Source organism: Pseudonaja textilis, chromosome 10 (assembly GCF_049901715.1).
Source record: "Pseudonaja textilis isolate UNSWEBS1 chromosome 10, rPseTex1.2, whole genome shotgun sequence".
Classification (NCBI taxonomy): Eukaryota; Metazoa; Chordata; class Lepidosauria; order Squamata; family Elapidae; genus Pseudonaja; species Pseudonaja textilis.
In genome coordinates, this window is record NC_141999.1 from 17,452,019 (window position 1) to 17,472,796 (window position 20,778).

The 20,778-nt window shown below is 40.4% G+C and overlaps 1 protein-coding gene across 1 annotated transcript; it reads right to left on the reverse strand.

Moving 5' to 3' along the window:
• Positions 1–500: 500 nt before the first annotated feature.
• Positions 501–19,133, reverse strand: LOC113453761 (IgGFc-binding protein-like). Its single transcript, XM_087939426.1, has 8 exons — positions 19,109–19,133; positions 18,507–18,596; positions 9,952–10,094; positions 8,865–9,747; positions 5,495–5,694; positions 4,321–4,462; positions 2,646–3,848; positions 501–1,144 (listed from the first exon to the last, which is right to left on the reverse strand). The coding sequence occupies exons 1-8, from the start codon at positions 19,131–19,133 to the stop codon at positions 501–503; spliced, it is 3,330 nt and encodes a 1,109-aa protein (XP_087795552.1).
• Positions 19,134–20,778: the final 1,645 nt, after the last annotated feature.

Below are 20,778 nucleotides of genomic sequence, written 5' to 3' on the forward strand. Positions count from 1 at the left end.
ACACTAGTACTATTAATTATGAAATACATCACTAATATACTTCATAACTAATAACTTCAGTAGGTGACTGGAAGAGCTGCAGTGAGGAAAATATACTGGGGGTCATCTGCCTAATCAGAAGCGAGCAGTCTTTTTAGGCTGAGCTTGGGATCTCTTGGGATTCTACCATACAGAAAATTATTTTACTATTTCAACATTTATATTGGGGGCATCAGTTAAGGGATGATACTCCCTAATTATTATTCTGACCTCTGCAAGTCCCATATATCTGACCCTTTATTATTACCTTTATTGTCAGAGTACAACATGTGTACAATGAGATTGGCTGTATATAATAATATACTTTAAGTCTATACTATACAATCTGCATCCTGATTTGGAGAAATCATAGTGAAACCTCTGTAGACCAACAACAAGAACTCAGAAACATCGAGAACTTAATACATCTGAAGCTCTTATGCCTGAGAACTTGAACCTTGCAATGACTCTTATTTTTATTATTAATAAACTTTTCCAACGCCCTCTTGGATTAGCTTATGTACCTGGGTCTTTTGGGGAAACTCTTGGCTCATACTGATGGTAAAGTTGTAGATCTCCAGGGTCACCACTTTGGTGTAGGACACTGCCTTATTGCCTCGGTGGTTATTCTCCACAGTGACCAAAAATGGGGTAAGGGAAGGATCCATGGAGCAGAGCCCAGCCATTTGGTAAATGCAGGTTCCCATGAAGTCGTATTTCTTCCCATCAAAGGTTTTATAGTGAGGGTCTCCGGTTCCTATGCAGGTACTGTAACTGACAGCATGGCAACCCCGGACACCATTGACCACGCGGCATTTTGTCTTGCCCTTGCAAGAAGACTTTTGGCATACAGCCCTGCCTAATTTAGCATCACACTTGCAATGACTCTGGCAGTCTTCATCTCCCCAGAACTCTTCCCCTGCCTTATAGGTCACGCCTTGGTAAATGCAACTGCAGGTGTCCACCGGAATGCACTTCTCACCGCTGCGGACAAAGCCCTCATCACACTGGCAGATTTGCACACAGGTGTTCTTACAGGTGCTGGGAGCAGAACGGTCAGAGCAGGTTGCTGGACAGGCATTTCCACAGGCTTCGTAGTGGCTGTTCTCAGGGCAGGATATTGGGACTATTTAATATGAGAAAGCATGGTTAAAACAAGATTAGATGAGACGCACTTCATTACTGAGAAAATATCCTATGTGTCTAATGCAAATTGACAAAAAGATTCACGTCGGTTCTGGATAATCAAAGGAGCAGCAGACTTTTCCTTTTGAAAGAGAAGGCAAAGGGAAGTCCTTTTAAAGCTTTGGGAAGAGAGGAAAGCACCTTTACTCAGGAATCTCACCTAGTCAGCATTGTAGGAGGAGAAGAGGGTTAGTTTATCACAGGGAAAAAATCAGAAGGAACCTAACACATTTTATCAAAAGGCAGAAACTTTTGTGAGCTGCACAGCCTTCGTCAAATGCAAAGAGCCACAAAAGCCAACCCCTTTTCATAAAATTAGTTATTTGGATAAGATGCTACCAAACTGCACTTCTTCTGCTTAATTACTGAAAAAGGCTGAATAAGCAGTGGAAAAATAATACAGGAATGGGATGGGAGGAATGAAAAAGGAAAACACTTTTACATCCAGCGTTTCTCAACTTTGGCAGTTTAAAGATGTGTGGACTTCAGCTCCCAGAATTCCCCAGCCAAGGGGACTTCAAACTGCCAACGTTGAGAAACATTGTCTTCCCATTTAGCAAGAGGAGAAAAAGTTAGTACTTTCCATTTCATCCCCTAATTCTAATTTGCTAGTTAACAACACTTTACAAAGTACAGGGAATCAAGGAAGAATAAAACAAGCCTATCCTTTTATGATTCCTAAAGTTTGGATTCATTACTTTGCATTTTAAAATTGGGTGGTTTGGTAGGGAAATAATGACAACATGGATCATTTTGACTTTGGCTTACAAACTTTGATTCTAGAGTTAGATTCGGTTATATTGTTGGGTTTAGTATTTTTATTTGATTGCTGCTTTGGAAGTGACTCAATGTCAGACATGATTACGTAAGCCAAAATAAATAAACATCCAAATGCAAGAGAAATGCAAATCGATTTAACATTTAATCTTGCTTATAATCATTTAATTTATGGTTAGTTTATTTTTCAATGAAAGATGAATGACATAAAATTAACCAACAGAATTAAACAAATTCTGCAGTCCTAGCAACCATGAACATTCCATGAGATTTAATCCTGGGAAGAGGATTCATACCATACAGGTGAAAGAAAGCTTGCCCAAAGCAAATACATTTGTAAGCATACAAGTGATGACCATCTTATCTGCAAGGGCTTCAAGGTTGATGCCATTTGGTTTTGGGCTCTGCTGTTTGACAAGGATCTCACTTGCTTTATTTTTCCCCCTGTATCATCTTCCCTTCTGGATCTCGGATTTACATCACTTTTTCCTCTCGCCCTCTGAGCTTCAGTGACTTCTCACTACTTCACGATCTGGGGCGATTGGGATCAGAGTATCTGGAGCAATTGTCCTTGCATTCTCCTAATAGCTAGAGGGAAGGTATGGAATGGATGAGAGTGATCTCTGAGAACTTAAATATCTTCATCAATTTATGAGGATACTTACCTGAAGAACAAAGAGCAACAGTACCATAGCCGTCAGATTTACCACCTCCAAAGATAAAAAGGCCAAACGGGGAGTTCTCATATTCCACTAACTGGGCATGATCTGTTATCTCCACATCTTGTTCAGCCCATGAATATTCGCTGCCTGGGATCATTGTCCACCTGATCGTCTGCTCTTCCCATCTGATCCTACCAGACTCCGAGGATTTGGCTATAATCATGGCATGATTTGTGAAGTTCTTCATTCCATAAATGTGGTATGAATTGCAATAGCATGTTGTGGCAGGGATGTTCATGAGGAAAGCATCATAGTAATTTTTTCCCCTTTTGGCACCAGTAAAAAAAAAAAGCACTTGGATTCCAGCATCAGCAGAGATAAAAAGTGGCTGAGAGGTCAGGATCTCAAGTTTGACCACTTCTCCAGCCACCAGAGTACGGAATTCTTTCTTGGAGCTGGATTGATATTTGAGTAAAGTGCTCTCTGCAGAAACAATATACGCAATATCATATTCTGTCTGGAAAGGAACGGGAGGGACAATGAAGGTGGATCCCCAGCTCTGAACTGGCAAGAGCTGCTCAACAACGTGATCACAGAATGTGAACTTAGAAACACAGGCATGTCCACTCAAGACAGCCACAGGTTTGGTCGATTCAATCCTGGTGCCTGACAAATCTTCTGTGCTTTGGAGCTGAATTACTTCAAAGGCCTTAAGGTCAGTCACCAAGATGGACCCAGGATGGTAAACCTTTCTTTGGTATGTCACGGTGCCTTTCAGGTGGATGGTCACTGTGGTGAGATCCTCATGGGCTATGATAGCGAATTCTTTTGTGCCATTTCCTATGGGGGTGACCACATAATATAACTGTCCCAGCTGGTGGATGGGATAGGTGATTGTTCCCTCATTTGTGTTAGGCAAGTAGTTGTAGGAGATGACAGAAATGTCTTGGTCAGCTTCGATCAGCACCGCCTTATTAAATTTGTCACTCCCCTCCATTGCTAAGGACTGTGGTAACGTAATGGAAGCAATTTCTCCTTCACTGATGGTTTTGTGTTGTATCGAATTGCTGGTCGACACCTTAATATTTGTCACAAAATTATATCCAGAGATGTGCAGCTGAAGTTTTTGAGTAGGTTGCCCAGACTTGCGATTTTTCATGAAGGCAGTAATAAAACTCTTCCCCCGGGAAGTTACAGGACAAGTTCCTGAAACAAAGAAGGAGTGGATAGATCTGCATATGCATTCAATTAGGATACTTCCCTGTCTTCTCTTCTTGTTTCTGATTGTCAGAAGATATATAATAAAGCAAGGTAAATAAGAGCCAATGGCAACTTCTGAGTTCCAACCCGCAGGAAGAAATTTATCACTCCATCACCCTCATCTCCCTCCCCCGAAAAAAAAAAGGTTTTTGAAAACATATATCAATTTTATCTACTTTGGTGGCAGTGCAACACCTCCATCCATGCCCATGTAGCTTCAGACAGGACAAAATGTCACAGCATGGCCCCGAGTATCTTTTACTGATTGGTAGCATTGGTTTAAGCCAATATGCACATTTCATCTTTTTCCGTTTGTTTGGATTGTCTTCCCCATGGATAAATATCCTGAGAATCATATTTTAAGGTATCTTTGAATCATTGGAACCCCTTTCAGCCCCCATTCTGAAATTCTGGTTACCTTTCTGAACACATCTCATGACTCCTTCTTGGGACTCACAGGTCTCCTGAGCGGCACAGCTGTGGTCAATACAGGTCAGCCCCTCGCCTGGGATGCAAGTGCATTGCTTCGTGCAAGCATTCAACAGAACCATCTCGTTGGGCTGTTGTCAAAATGGAAACACAAAATAACAGAACAGAATCAAAGCTGATCTCAGATATAAAACAATGATTCAACCTGTAAATACAATTCATCTGAAAGTCCTGAAAAGATGTATCTGTGAGACTTTCACATAAATCTAAGGTATCCATGTAAGGGAGAATGAAAGAAAAGGAGAACACGAAGAATAATTCTTTGCCCACTGTTCTCAGTGGATTAAAATCTACTGAAATATAAAAAGAGAATTAGAAGAAAAAGATATGACAAGATAAAAGTAAAAAACTCTAAAAGTCAAAGAAAAAAGAGAAAACTACCTAGAGAAGTGATTTCCAATCTTTCTTACAGCAGTTACAAACATCGTTACAATTATCATTTCCACTGTCCCAAATTACATATCATGGTTTCCTTCTTCCCATGAAAACCCCCTTTTAATCAGTGTACCTCAAGTTCACCTTTGTCCATTTTCAGCAAAAAGTCCATAAAGGATTTCAAGTCTTTTGTAAGAAATAATTGTTGTTCCTAGAAACACAGCATTTTGCATCACTTTGATGCATGAGTCTAAATAATGTAAATAAATACACCCATCACATTCCTATTGCAATGTGAAAGCCCTGAAAAATTATCAGTTGGGAAGGTCACAAAGTACAAAGTCAGAAAGAATCAGGTGGGATAATTTGGAAGGCAAACACTGAGATTCAGATAATAAAAATATTTATCTGTTGCAGTATAGTCCTTATGATTCATCTCTTTTCAGATTTCAAAATTGATAACATTTCAAAGATCACAATGAAGGGATACTGAGAAATTGAGGATCATGATTCTACATACTCTGAAGACCAACCACCACCAAAATTTATCTATCATTCGTTGTTTGTTTTAAACGTTTGTTTTATTGCATTGTGTTTTTATTTGGTGAGCCACCCAGAATTCCTGAGGCTAGATGGATGGCTATCTAACATTATTTGATGAATAAATTTAGTAAGTAAAGGAAGCGACAACAGAGAGTACAGGAGTAAATCCAAAACATTATAGTTACCTGATAATAGTGTCCGTTGCTGAAGCACCCACAGTTTTCTTTGGGAATGCAAGCAACGCCATCAAATAAAAACCCATCATCACACTGGCAGCCCTCCCTGCAGGTCTCTGGACATGGCTCAGTATCTGTGACATTGGCACAGCGGTTGGCGCAAGTGTTAGTGCAGACTTCGTAGTGACTGTTGGCTGGACAGGTCATAGCTAAACGGAAAGAAAAGACATAGGGAATCATAATTGCCTGGTCAAGATGAGAAGAAAGAGGGCAGACAATCTTGGGTATCTCTTAGTAAGAGGAGAAGAAAACAAGATCCATGAAAGAAAAGAAATCTTTCCCATAGGTCCCAAAGATGCTTTTTCAATAGACCACTGGACTTTCTTGTTTTTCTCTGAAGACATTTCACTTCTCATCCAAGAAGCTTCTTCAGCTCTGATTGGATGGTGGGGAATAGAAGGATTTATGAACTGTTTTGTCTGCATCCCCAACAGCCTGTGCCTGTGTTCAATAGTGAAGAGACACAGAGTAGAAAACATCCTACAGAAGAACAATTCCATAACACAGTCCTTTTAGCAGTTCCAAGAAGGTTCCACATCCATTTGTAGTACTCAAATAACCCTGATGATGCAGATAAACCTCCAGGTGGCATCAATGACTCTCTAAAAGAATGCAAATGACCAGCTGCCTGAAAGGAATGTAAATACTTCCATTCCCCACCATCCAGTCAGAGCTAAGGAAGCTTCTTGGATGAGAAGCGAAATGTCTTCAAAGAAAAAACAAGACAGTCTAGTTGCCTCTTGAAAAAGCACCTTTGGGACAACCAGGACCTTAATGACTGAGAATTTCCATAGACAAAAGGAACAGGTCACTGATAGAATTTCTTTTCTTAGCCATGTCAGCAATTTTTTCCAGCTAGATGCCTTCTAGAATGTTACAGTTTCAGCTCTCTAATTTCCAATCACATCTGGCAATTACCAGCTTGAAGCTGATTGCTCTAAAACTATACTGAGCACGGCCCAAAACTGAGTCTACATAAAGTTGGAAAAGAAAGTCCCAATCTTTTTAGATCAGATTATTTTTTTATTTGAAACATACCTCAAGTCACATAAAGACCCCACAGTTATTAATGTTAGATGCTGTCAGATTCAGAAACTTTAAGAAAGGTTTGAAGTTATTGAAGTTAGTCAGCTGATTGCCATCGGATCAAATTATAAAATAAGAATTAAATATTGAAATCCTTTCTTCAATAATGCATATAAAAGTATGTGTCTAAGAAAGGACAAACAGAGGATAGAGATTTTCAGAGAACCAACCTGGAAGATATAAATTTGTTAGTCTACTTGCAAGTCAGCGTGGAAACAAAAATCAAAGGGATCCACCCATGAGGTTGGAAGACACAAGGTTCAGAATTGGGAAAAGTTAAAAATGTTGTCCTTAACAATTCTATGGCTGCCAAATGTTATCATGAAAACCCTTTTAGACTTGCAATAGAGGTGTAGCTCTGGTCACATTGAGATGCTGCATAGGTACAAGCAACCAAATCACATGGCTACAGGAGTGCTGGGAAGGCCGAATTTCATAACCACCATGCATTCAGTGCCATTGTTACTTTAAATCACTGAATTAGTAGTTAGTCAAGTAGTTGTATATTGATATTCATAGATAGATAGATAGATAGATAGATAGATAGATAGATAGATAGATAGATAGATAGATGGATGGATGGATGGATGGATGGATGGATGGATGGATGGATGGATGGATGGATGGATGGATAGATAGATAGATAGATAGATAGATAGATAGATAGATAGATAGATAGATAGATATTCTTAAGTTTTCACTTAATATGTATGGTATTAAGCTTTATTCATGTATTTTCCCACGTCATTATAGTTGTGCTTTTAAAGTTGTAGCAACGTTTTGGCAGACTCTCATCTGCCATCATCAGGCTTGTGTATTGGGTTTGTCTGTGTGTCAGGCTTTCACAGCCGTTTCTGTTTTAAATTCAGTGCTAGCCTTGTTCTGTGTTAGAATGGTTTGGTCTGTGTTTATTGGTCTTGGAGTTTGCTGTGTTCTGCTTGATTGGTGTTTCTAATATCTTCTGTCTATTTTGTAGCTTTTTTTTGTCTTGGTTGGCTGGCAACAGTGTGATTCGTGTATTGGGAGCTTGTAGCAAACTCCAAGACCAATAAACACAGACCAAGACTCCCAACTAATCAGGATGAAGAAAAAACCATTCTAACACAGCAGTAGGCTAGCACCAAATTTAAACAGAAATAGCTGTGAAAGCCTGACACACAGATGAACCCAATACACAAGCCTGATGATGGCAGATGAGATTCTGCCGAAACGTTGCTACAACTTTAAAAGCACAACTATAATGACATGGGAAAATACCCGAACAAAGCTGAATACCATATACTTATATACATACACACACACAAACACACACACATATATATATATCCTTATATTTACACTCCATATCCCCTCTTATTTCTTGAAAATAATATTAAGCTTTTAAATACTTATTGGAGAAGCAAACAGTTATGAGCCATAACTGGGGGAGGGGGGGGTCTACTGGTTCTGTCCACCTCTGTAGAACCGGTAGTTCTGAAGAGCAGCAGACGGAGAGCATACATAGAATCGGTTCTATGTCTGCTACTGTTTTGGCCCACCCGCCTGCCCAGGCTGTTACGTGACCTTTATTTCCTGCTTTTTCAACCGCTGCTGCTTTGCGCAACACAGCTGCGGTTGAAAAAGCAGGAAAAAAAGGGCTTTTCCAACTGCTGCGCACTTGCACGCAGCACTGCTCAGCTCTCCAGGCAGCTCAGCAGGTTGTAAATTGCAGTCACGCGACTCATGCGACGCAGAACCGGTAGTTATACCAGTCAGATCCCATCCCTGGCCATAACCATCCATGATACTAAAGCAAGCTTTCTCAACCTTGTCAATTAAGACGTGCGGACTTCAACTCCCAGAATCCCCCAGCTAACATGGCTGCCTGGGGAATTCTGGGAGTTGAAGTCCACACATCTTAAAGTTGCCAAGGTTGAGAAAACTGTGACACTCTAAGGCAGGCCAAGTTTAGCAAAGGAGAAAATAGTCCCAATACATTATGTGATGCAGCTGTGATGACACAAGTTTGACATCCCCTGCTCTAAGGATAGTTTCCAAGGCTTATTCCCATGTGTATCCCACTTGGCTGGCTTAATCCGTCAATGAACTATAAATCACATGGTATAAAAGAGCTCTTGTCCAGGCAAATACGATATAGAGTTTCCTTGAGGAAGAGCTCCTTTCAGCAAAAATGCAAAGCCGCACAATCAGAAAGACTCACAAAATGAAAGGTATTAAGTTTGACAATACTTACGGGAGGTACAATGATCCTGTGAGCCATAGCCATCATTCTGTGAAAATCCAAGGGTGAAGACCCCAAGTGGAACATGAAAACCCAATGAAGAAAGAATACCTACTTCCCTAGCCAAGCTGTGTTCAGTCCAGTAGTATTCTGTGCCTGGGACTGATTTCCACTGGCTTTTTGCAAAGGGCTTCCTCTGTATTCTGATTCCACTGAGATCGGAGGTTTTGGCTATGATGATAGCATAATTATCCAAATGCTTCGTGTAGGGAAGATCATATGATCTGCAAAAGGTTGTAACAGCTGGAATATTGAGTAGCAATGGTCCATGGCCTTGGCTTTCGCCTCCAGTAGAGTAGTAAAGCACCTGGATTCTAGCACTGGCGGAAATAGAAACTGGCTCAGAAGAAGATTTGTTTATCTGCATGACTTCTCCAGATTCCAGGGTCTGGGAGCCGAGCACATTCCCATGTTGGTATTTGAGATAAGTGTTTTGAGAAGCCGTTATATACAGTACGCCATCCCTGTTTTGGAAAGGGAGCACAGGGACAATGAAGAAGGTACCCCAGCTTGAACTGGGCAGCAGCTGTTCAAAAACTTGGTTGCAGTCGTTGTTTTTCATAATACAGCTGTGTCCACTGAAGACAGCCACGGGTTCTCTTGATTCAATTCTGGTACCTGATAAATCATCTGAGCTTTGCAGCTGAAGTGCTTGGAATGCCTTAAGATTAACAGAAAGTTTGCTCCCTGCAGGATAAACCTGTCCATTGAATAGCACATCTCCTTTTAGGGAAATATCAACATCAGTGGCATTTTCCTGAGCTACAATGGCAAATTCCTTGAAACCATCTGTGTTGCTATCATCTGGAGTAACCACATGATACACTCTATCTAGCTGGTGAACCGGGAGCAAAAGAGTAGTGCCAACCAAAGACCCTCTGTGACCCTGGGCAAAGACTGAAATGTCTTTGTTAGCTTCAATGAACACAGTCCCATCGAAATAATTTGATTCACTCATCTGAAATGTGTCTGGGAGATTAACTGTTAATACCATTCCTTTGTTGATTACATGTGTTCTCCAGAACATATGCTTGCTTACTGACACTTTGGTAAGAGTTGAGGGATGATGACCAGTGATCAGCAGCTGGTATTTCATGTCAGATGGCTTGCGTTGGTATTTCTGGTGGTCTTGCATGAAAGCCACGACAAATTTCTTTCCACGAGGACTTGCTCTTTGGGAGCCTAGAAGAGTAAAACAAAGATCTTGGTCATGTTTCTCTCAAACATCCCAAAGGTGCTTTTTCAAGAGGCAACTGGACTTTCTGGTTTTTCTTTTCTCAAACAGTTTCACAAGAAGTGACAAAAGCAAACTTTCAAAGGCATAAAATTGCTAACTCTGATGTAATGAAGTAAAATATATTCTTTTTTTTTTTTTAGGAGGAAGGGGGAAGATACAAATAGCTCTTGTTCTGTATTAGGCTGTTTTATTCTATCAGACTGTTTGCTTGTAACTGGGTGAGAACCAGCTCTCATAGTATTATCAAGAAAGGCACTGAAAATCAGGGCTAAACTTACCATTTCTATGTGGCCACCTAGACAATTGGTCCTGAGGGGTGACAACATGAGGATGATGGAGAAATCTATTCATAAAGATTTGGCTTAAGTAAAGCTTAACCATAGTGACCACATGAACATAACCTATTTTGTGAGAGGGGTATGATAAAAACGGTTTGCTTTTGCAGAACAATTTATCAAGTCTTTCTTTCAACTACTGCTCTAGAGCATCCTGGTGGTCCTTTAAAGGATCAAGTATTATTTAAAAATATATATTTTGGGTCTGGGTGGATGGCATAGTTGCACAGCAGTTGTTTTTGAGTTCCTACAAGGAACTTCCGACAGCTCTTCACAATGCTGTGAAGCAGCAGGATATTTTTCTTTATAAGGCGACAAAAACTAAATGAGATCATTATGGGTCATCTTGAACCCATTTCAAAACAGTTCCAGCCATCCTTTGCTCCCTAAATGGATCAATAAATTTAAATCTGGATTATTAATATTTTTTAAATGAAATTCTGGACAGAAAATGAGGCCACATGGTATGAAATTTGTAATACTTGCTAGAAAGAAAGAAAGAAAGAAAGAAAGAAAGAAAGAAAGAAAGAAAGAAAGAAAGAAAGAAAGAAAGAAAGAAAGAAAGAAAGAAAGAAAGAATACATAGAGAGATAGAGATAGATATTTATTATATAAACTATATATTATATACTGCTCAAAAAAATAAAGGGAACACAAAAATAAGACTTCCTAGATCTGAATGAATGAAATATTCTTATTAAATACTTTGTTCATTACATAGTTGAATGTGCTGACAACAAAATCACACAAAAATTATCAATGGAAATCACATTTAGCAATCCATGGAGGTCTGGATTTGGAGTTACACTCAAAATTAAAGTGGAAAAAAACATTACAGGCTGATCCAACTTTGATGTAATGCCCTTAAAACAAGTCAAAATGAGGCTCAGTAGTGTGTGTGGCCTCCACGTGCCTGTATCCCTACAACGCCTGGGCATGCTCCTGATGAGGTGCGGATGGTCTCCTGAGGGATCTCCTTCCACACCTGGACTAAAGCATCCCCCAACTCCTGGACAGTCTGTGGTGCAACGTGGCATTGGTGGATGGAGCGAGACATGATGTCCCAGATGTGCTCAATTGGATTCAGGTCTGGGGAACGGGCGGGCCAGTCCATAGCATCAATACCTTCGTCTTGCAGGAACTGCTCACACAGTTCAGCCACATGAGGTCTAGCATTGTCTTGCATTAGGAGGAACCCAGGGCCAACCGCACCAGCATATGGTCTCATAAGGGGTCTGAGGATCTCATCTTGGTACCTAATGGCAGTCAGGCTACCTCTGGTGAGCACATGGAGGGTTGTGCAGCCCCCTAAAGAAATGACACCCCACACCATTACTGACCCAATGCCAAACCAGTCATGCTGGAGGATGTTGCAGGCAGCAGAATTCTCCATGGCATCTCCAGACCCTGTCATGTCTGTCACATGTGTTCAATGTGAACCTGCTTTCATCTGTGAAGAGCACAGGGTGCCAGTGGCCAATTTGCCAATCTTGGTGTTCTCTGGCAAATGCCAAACATCCTGCACAGTGTTGGGCTGTAAGCACAACCCCCACCTGTGGACGTTGGGCCCTCATACCACCCTCATGGCATCTGTTTCTGATCGTTTGAGCAGCCACATGCACATTCGTGGCCCACTGGAGGTCATTTTGCAGGGCTCTGGCAGTGCTCCTCCTGTCCCTCCTTGCACAAAGGCGGAGGTAGCGGTCCTGATGTTGGGTTGTTGCCCTCCTACGGCCTCCTCCACATCTCCTGATGTACTGGCCTGTCTCCTGGTAGCGTCACCATGCTCTGGACACTACGCTGACAGACACAGCAAACCTTCTTGCCACAGCCCACATTGATGTGCCATACTGGATGAGCTGCACCACCTGAGCCACTCAGGTAGTGGCTCAACCCACTTGTGTGGGTTGTAGACTCTGTCTCATGCTACCACTAGAGTGACAGCACTGCCAGCATTCAAAAGTGACCAAACCATCAGCCAGAAAGCATAGGAACTGAGAAGTAGTCTGTGGTCACCACCTGCAGAACCACTCCTTTATTGAGGATGTCTTGCTAACTGCCTATGCTTTCCACCTGTTGTCTATTCCATTTGCACAACAGCATGTGAAATTGATTGTCAATCAGTGTTGCTACCTAAGTGGACATTTTGATTTCACAGAAGTGTGATTGACTTGGAGTTACATTGTGTTGTTTAAGTGTTCCTTTTATTTTTTTTGAGCAGTGTTTTTTAACCTTATTTCTCTTTCCCTTTCAAATGCATTGCTAATAATTTGTCATAAGACTTAACCTTCAAGAAAAACATTTTTTAAAAGCCTTTTCTTTTAGAAACTAGGACTGTCCAAATTGTTTGATACATTGTAAAAAAAAAAAACTTTTGTTTTCTGCTATTCCCAAACTTAAACTAAACTCACGAAGCAAGTTGTTGGAACTTGGAAAAGCTCTGTGAATGTATATTTACCAATATCCATTCTGACGTTTTTTTCCCCTTGCAAATATTTTTTTTTACTTTTATTCAAAATACAGTGCTATTTTAAAATCCTTAATGTCTAATTTTTCATGATGTAACTGGACAGATGACTTTTCCTAATCCAATCAACTTTTACTTTGAAGTATCTCTGTTGTGCAATCCATAAAAAGAAACGTAAGTTTATGTTCCAGGTTCTCTTTTTTGTAAAAAAATAAATATCCTTTTTATTTTGGAACATTCCAAATAAATTGTGAATTAAAAGATCTTCCCATCTTGGTATTTAATTGAGGTCCATCACACTGAGGCACGAACCTAGAGCCAATTTTTGGCCACAGCAAATATTTACCCAATAGATAAGAAGGGGTTCTAATTTTTCCTGATCAAGTACATTTAAATGCTAGAGCAGCGATGGCAAGCCTGTCAATAATTTAAAAAGTGCCTAACTTGACTCTGAAGGTGTCTCCCAAACAACAGAGACAATTTTCTACCCCACTCCCAACTAGGTTACCCTAAATAGTGGTACTGAAGGCAGTGAAGTAGGGATCTGGGCCTCAACCTCAATTGTAGTATCAATAGAGATTCTCAGTTATCCAGATCATGGTTATTCCAAATGTGCATTTCAATGACAACTGGACTTTGGTGTGTTTTTTCCTTGAAAACATTTCACTTCTCATCCAAGAAGCTTCTTCAGTTCTGACTGAGTGATGGGGAATAGAAGGATTTACAGTATATTGTTTGCAGTCATCTGGATGTTAACATTTTCAAGGAAAACAAACAAACAAGAAAGTCCAGTTGACTTCTAAAAAGCACGTTTGCCTCCAGTACCACTCGAAAAAGGCTGCCTTAGGGAATAGTGCAATTTAACTCACAGCTCAGTGCTCCCCAGGAAAGCGCTTACCTGAGGAGGAAAGGTAAGCACATTGCTTACCTTTAGGTGATGTTTTCTTTCTGTGGACAGGCCTCTGTAGCAAAGGTGGTATTCAGCAGGTTCTGACCAGTTCTGGAGAACTGGTCAGAACTAAGAGGTCTGTAAGGGGTGTGCGTAAGTGCACAATCGTGCCTACAATCCCTGTCCTTTTGTCCCCGTTTATTCGTACCTATTTCCTGTATTCTTACTCATGTTCATATTTATACCTATGATCTTGTAAGTGATTGACAAATAAATAAATAGATAGATAAATAAATAAATAAACAAACAAACAAACTGGTAATGGAAATTTTGAGTAGTTTGAAGAACCGGCAAATATCACCTCTGAATGGCCCTGCCCCATCTATTCTCTGCCTCCCATTGAGTCCCAGTTGATCAGCTGGCTCTTCTTTGGTTGCCCAGCACAGGAGAACGGAGCTGGAAAGCAAGTTAGTGGGGTGGGGAGGGAATGGGAAATTTGCAGTATCCTTCCCCCAGGAGTGGGGAGGAAATGGAGATTTTGCAGTACCCTTCCCCTGCCACGCCCACCAAGCCACGCCCACCAAGCCATGCCCACAGAACCGGTAGTAAAATAATTTGAATCCCGCCACTGCTCTGTGGCCTAACAGAACCTGCTGCAGGACACACAGGCCTTCATTCTCGAAGTGGCTTTGGAGAAGGCTCTGCAGCCTTCAAAACCACACCAAAACACACTCCATTCACAGACTCTGGAGACCCCATTCTCACATGGCCTCCGCAGCCTCTAAAATTCCTGTGACAATGAGGCATGCTTTGGAGAAGGGTTGGTGGGGGTTGGTGAACTAGCGTGTCACCCAAAACATCATGATGTGTTACCTTTGACACGTGTGGGAAGCTCCCCTCCTATAAGAATGAAATATTTTGGGAAATATTTTAAAAAGGCAGAATATTATATTGCCCTAAATGACAAATGGAGAAACATGCTCTTAAAAGCCAGAAAGCAGGCAATGAGTCTAAAGTACTGGCTTCCTTGGATTTTTAATCTCGTTTAACAGATACAATTAATCCTAGATTCTGGCTTCCTTGGGGTTTTAATCCTGTCTGGAATGGATAACCAAATCTGCATTTTTAAGAGGTGGCCTCCTCAAGTTTCTTGGAGGGAGGTAGATTGAGTCTCCTTTCTGGCTTTTAAGAGCATGTTTCTCTATTTCTCTTTTAGGGAAGTATAATATTCTGCCTTTTTTTTTAATATTCCCCAAAATATTTCATTCTTTTAGGAGCGGGGCTTCCCACACACACGTGTCATAGGTTCACCATCACTGTGCTAGGAGGAAAGTAACATTAAAATGATCTTGAGGATAAATAGTTCCAAGCTCAGCTTTCCCTCCATGTGCAGGCAAATACAGAGAGAGAGAGAGAGACCACAAAATTCCCTACACCCCTTTGAAACAACAGAAGCATATATCAAACAGCCCAGTTTACTCACCACATATTTGTGCCAAACCTGCCAAAAGGAACAGAAGTCTTCTCAGTGCCATACCTACAAAAGGAGAAGAGGTTAAGGATTTTTTTTCCCCCTGTAGCTATACACTCTGCACACACACAAACACAGAGATCAATTGGGGACCCAAAGCCCAGCTGTCACCATGTAGACATCATTGTAACTGGCATGAGAGTACAAGAAGGTGAAACTATGATAACACTAGGACCATGATTGACAGCCAGTTTGATGTAGCAGTGACAGGCACCAGGACAGGAAACAGGAGGCTGGGAGTTCTAGTTCTATATTAGTCCTGAAGCAGTTGGTGGATTGAAGATATCACTCCCAACTATTATTAATGATGATGGTTCTGGGGGCACATTATGCAATGATCCACACTCTGTTGCTGGGAAAGATGGAAGGACAAAGGACAACCAGCAGCAAAGTGACTATGGGATACTCATGAAAGGCCCATGAATCAAAGCGATCATGAAGAGATGGCACCAATTTGACTGATCAGTGATCAGTAAATAATATTGAAAGACACACCAAAAATATTATTTATTGTTTGAATATTTGGTTCAATATGTTGACATTGGTATCAATAGAATGGCAACACAAGAGATGCTAGAAGTTTCTAGAAGGGAAAAAAGGTTACATCCAGTATGTTATTAGGTGCCCCCTTGAGGGTGTTAGGCAAATTTACCCGGAGATTAAAAAGCCCGCCAAAAGATAAGGTGGGTGCTGAGGTGAATTTAGCCAGCCAATCAGAATGGCTGATGTAATGTATGAACTGTATAAATACCTGTTGTGAGGAGATAGAGTACACTTGCTTTAAGACATTAGTTCTGAACATAAATTCTTTAACTCTTTCTGGAAATATTTTTTTTTAAACGTTCCCACCCATCTTTGTGTGTTTATTTGGTATAACTCACACCAGATGAAATAAATGATCCAACTTTGGTCAGAGGCAAAACCAATAAATATATTTAAAATGCCTCAGTGTTGCAGCCTTTAGTTAAGGGACCAGTCCTCATGAAGCTTTTGAGAGAATCTGAATCTGAGATTTTGAGTAAGGCTGGGGGAAGTAGGGAAAAGTTGCCCTCGAGGTTCCACTCCTGTCTGCATTAAGCTGACAAAATGTTTCATTGAACCTATGAAATAATAAGTGTAGGACTATGCATTAAGGCCAAATATGTAAAACCCAGGGGTATATTTCATATGTAGGGAACATGTAGCAGGTGCTCTCACAAAATGGATACCCTGATGGGTGCATGGACATCCTTGTCAACTGAAGTTTTTTGTCAAAATATTGAAATGTGTTATGGCATCATAGCCCTCATGGATGCTTATAGGTGGGTGTTATTGGGCCCAAAATGCTTTTTTTTTAACCAAAAGCAAATCAATGAGCTGTTTCAAAAAAGCTTTAAAAGGTTAAATAAATAACAAAGCTGGAAATGAATTCCCAAACTGCATACAGTATTGAATTTTCAGATCCACACAGTATTCATTGTGGGGTTATAAAACAGCTAGTATCTGATTCAAATTTATGTTTCAGTTTCAAGAGATAAATCAATTAAATATGTATGTCAGGCATGCACAAAAATCCATGAAATTTTTGAACTCAGTTGAGTGCATTTGATTTCATCTGAAGTATTGAATTGATCCAGCAATTTGGTTCATCTATTTAAATCAAAGGGCCAATTTGGTTGCATTACCTTCAAACTGAAGCTTCACATGGCTGTAGATGGGTTGATTTCATGAAAGAAAATCAGACACGTTCAGAGAAAAACACACACTAGACTCAGCCCCCAACAGTTGCAGAAGAACCCATGCAAAATGCAAGCACACACTCACAAAATTTTTAAAAATCTAGAAAAACTCAACACATTATAAAGCAAACGAATCAACTGAATGACACACAATGATGCTAGTGGAAGAGTACAAAGAAACGCATGTAGGAGTTTACATACTATAGGAAAAATACCTACCATATACTCTTCTTCATTTTTAGGATTCCCAGCAGCCCACACATTTAAAATTCAAAAGGTGACTCTAGACTAGTCTATATTTCTTACACTGACAACATTGTTGGAAGTGGAAGGAAATGTGTTCTGCTTTGTGCTTTTTAGAGAAAAAATGGTGACATAAATAAAATAAGACAAAGGGAGTCAGGCAAGTTCAATGGTGGTACCTTGGAATTCATTATTAATTGCTTTTGAGAGGTGCAACGATTACTAAAAATGATGAGTACCAAACAATTTTTCCCATAAGGAATAATGCACTGAGTCACAAAGCAGCCAACACCAACAGGTTTTAGCATGTGCATTGAATACCAAACAAACAATGAGTACCAGGACAAAATGTTCAGGTCTATATGTGTTGAGTACCAAATTTGATGAGCTTTAAAGCAGTTGAGTACCCAGGTACCACTGGATTCTGATTTCTCTAAATTGTGAAATAAAGAAAATCAGGCAGCAAAGTTTACATACGTCTTCAAATCCTTTGGAATAGAATTTTCAATGTTCTAAAACCTGAACTGATCAAATTCAGTGCTCCATCCTTCCCTATATAGGTACTGTAATAGACACATAGATGGCAACACTTGAAACAGAACCTCATTTGGTAACACAGATTCAAAGAGGAACAAAGTTCAGAACTGCAAGATGATGATAAGGATAAAAACCTGAAACTTAATTGAGATAACTTAAGTTTGATTTCTTGTTTAGTTTTCTGGAACAGCCTAAAAGTCACCTAAAAAGCTCAATGTAAAGAAGTCTTGCTTACCTTCAGCCTAGGACATCAGCCTTGATCTGACAGAGAAGGAAGAGAAGGGAGAATTCTTCTCCTTCTATTTTATCAGTGTTCCTTCTCCTTTTTATAGACACAAAGATCAAAGCAAGTTCTTCAATGGAACTATCATTCATCCCCAAAGGACTGGGATTAATTCCTTGGAAAAATAAAAGGGAAGTCTTGACCATGACAGCTTGTTTGAATCATGAGTTTGAATGAGATCCCTTAGCAGTTTCTTTCCCAACTACATGATCAGAAACAAAAATGCTAGCAATCTAAGAGGCAACTCTCCAAGAGAGAAGTTGATCATTCAACCATCTGTATCATAATAGATAACTATAAGCTAAAAATTGACATCAATTATTATTTGACACACTCATACCTGGTGAATCTCACCTGGAATCGACAGCAGCCTTGCAGAAAACAGATAATCTGGGTAGAAGGCTGAATATGTTCCTTTCACAAAATGATCATTGGATAGTAGAGCTACAAAAATGGAGAGAAGCCATAAGGGATAAAGTGCCTCCAATTACAGAGATGTAAGGAATGAAATTAGCCAGAAATTAGTCTACCACGATTGGAGAATTCTGACTGAGAGTTATTGGCTTCTGATTTGTTGTTACCCACTCATCTATGAGGTGACCAGAAATTATACCACAAACTTTGACATCCTATTGATGAGCCCTGTCCTGTCTCTCTTGTTTCTATTCCCAGCTAGTATCTATCCCCCGCAATATCCTTGCAAGACAATAGATGATAATCGATTTTACATGTGTTAAGATTAAGACAGTGTTTCTCACCACTGTCAACTGTCACTGCAAAGCTGTGTTGACCTTCAATTCCCAGAATTCCCCAGCCACACATGCTCGTTGGAGAATTCTGGGAGTTGAAAGCCACACTTTTTCCAGCTGCCAAGGTTGGGAAAGATCAAGTATAACTATGGCTCACAAAGTGCTTGCATTTTCAGTAAAACTCACTTAACCAACTCCCTTACTTACCAATGGAAAATTTGTTCCTAATCATGGTTGTAAGCGGAGGACTATCTGTATGGCTGCATTGTGGCTTAATGCATCTGTTTTCACTTTTGTTTGGCTTTAAAATGTGAAAAAAACGGTCACAGCAAACTCTCAGAAACTGGTTGCTGGATATATTCCAGAACTTCATGAATGGTAGTTTCAGGTTAGGGACTGTCCAGCCTTGTGTTACAGCAAGAGGAGGACATAGGCAAATGCGATTTGGGGCCTTCCCTGTTGCTTTGAGCTTCATTTCTAGATACAAATAACATTAGATTACAACATTTTTAAAGTATTTCCATTGTGTTTTCTTCCAGTTGCTGCCCTCACATTCACCTTAAATCCTACTTGTAGTGATGTCTGAAGAAAGGCATTGAAACACTGTAAGACCTTGTCCTGTAAATAGTTATGGCCTAATCTCAGCTCTGCACAATTTTTATTTAATTGGAAATTCTTTCTTTCATTTCCTACTCTGTTGCTTGCCACTACTTTATGTCCTGAAAGTAGTCCTGGTGGCGCAATGGTTAGAATGCAGTATTGCAGGCTAATTCTTCTCACTGCCAGCAGTTCGATTCTCACCAGGCTCAAGGTTGACTCAGCCTTCCATCCTTCCAAGATCAGTAAAATGAGGACCCAGATTATTGGGGGAATAAGCTGGCTCTGGAAACCCCTTAGAGGGAACTGTAAAGCACCATGAAGTAGTATATGTCTAAGTGCTATTGCTATATAATTTTAAATTCTCTTGCTATTGTTATTAAAGCTACATTGTGCTGGTTTTGAACATGACACATTCTGTACATGTGCTGTGTGTCTTTTGAACATCACTGAGTTCATTTAAAAACACCCACCTCTCTCCAATATCTGGAGGTTGAGAATAAGGATCCAGAATGAGATGGGACAAATTCTGGGGTGCAAATCAGTGTCCATTTTGGAGAGGACCCATCTTCCATATTTTAAATCAGCTGCCTTCACAGTTCCGTGTATCTATAAACAATTGTGAGAAGGGCCATAACCATATTTATATATATATATAAAAGTTAAGGTTGACCTTTCTTGTGGTTGAATATGTATTAAAAGCAGCTGCTCTTTCCCAGGAATAAGCTGTCTCTAGGCGCACGTTTTTTATAGTTAACATAGAAAAGAAAATGAAACAGCTATGATCAGCCAAAATATTTGATGAGTCTAACAGGTCATCTTTGGGGCAATAGAATAATATATAAAATAAACTGAGGATCCTGACCATTTTGATTTTTGAGAATTCGGGTGCACTACTAACTTTGGTCTAATACAGTGGTTCCCAAAGTGCCCCCTGGGGGGCTGGTATGCCTTAGGGGGAAGCTAAGAGGTGGCAGGGGGTGTGTTGGAGGTGGGCCCTTGCAGGGTGCAATTCAGGGATGGGATTCTACCGGTTCATTACCATTCCTGGTAGTTTGGAGAACCGGTAAAATGAGCCCCTGACTGGCTCTGCTCCTCTCTGCCCTCTCCTCCGTTCCCTGCCCAGTGAGTCCTTATTACTCCTGCGTGACATCACACACGTGCACAACAATCGCTGACCGCCACAACAGCGTGTAGGAGAAATGGACAAGCAAAGCCAGAGGTTGGTAATTTTTGTTGCAAAAAGCATCCAGACACCATGTGTTGTTTTCGGTGCAGTT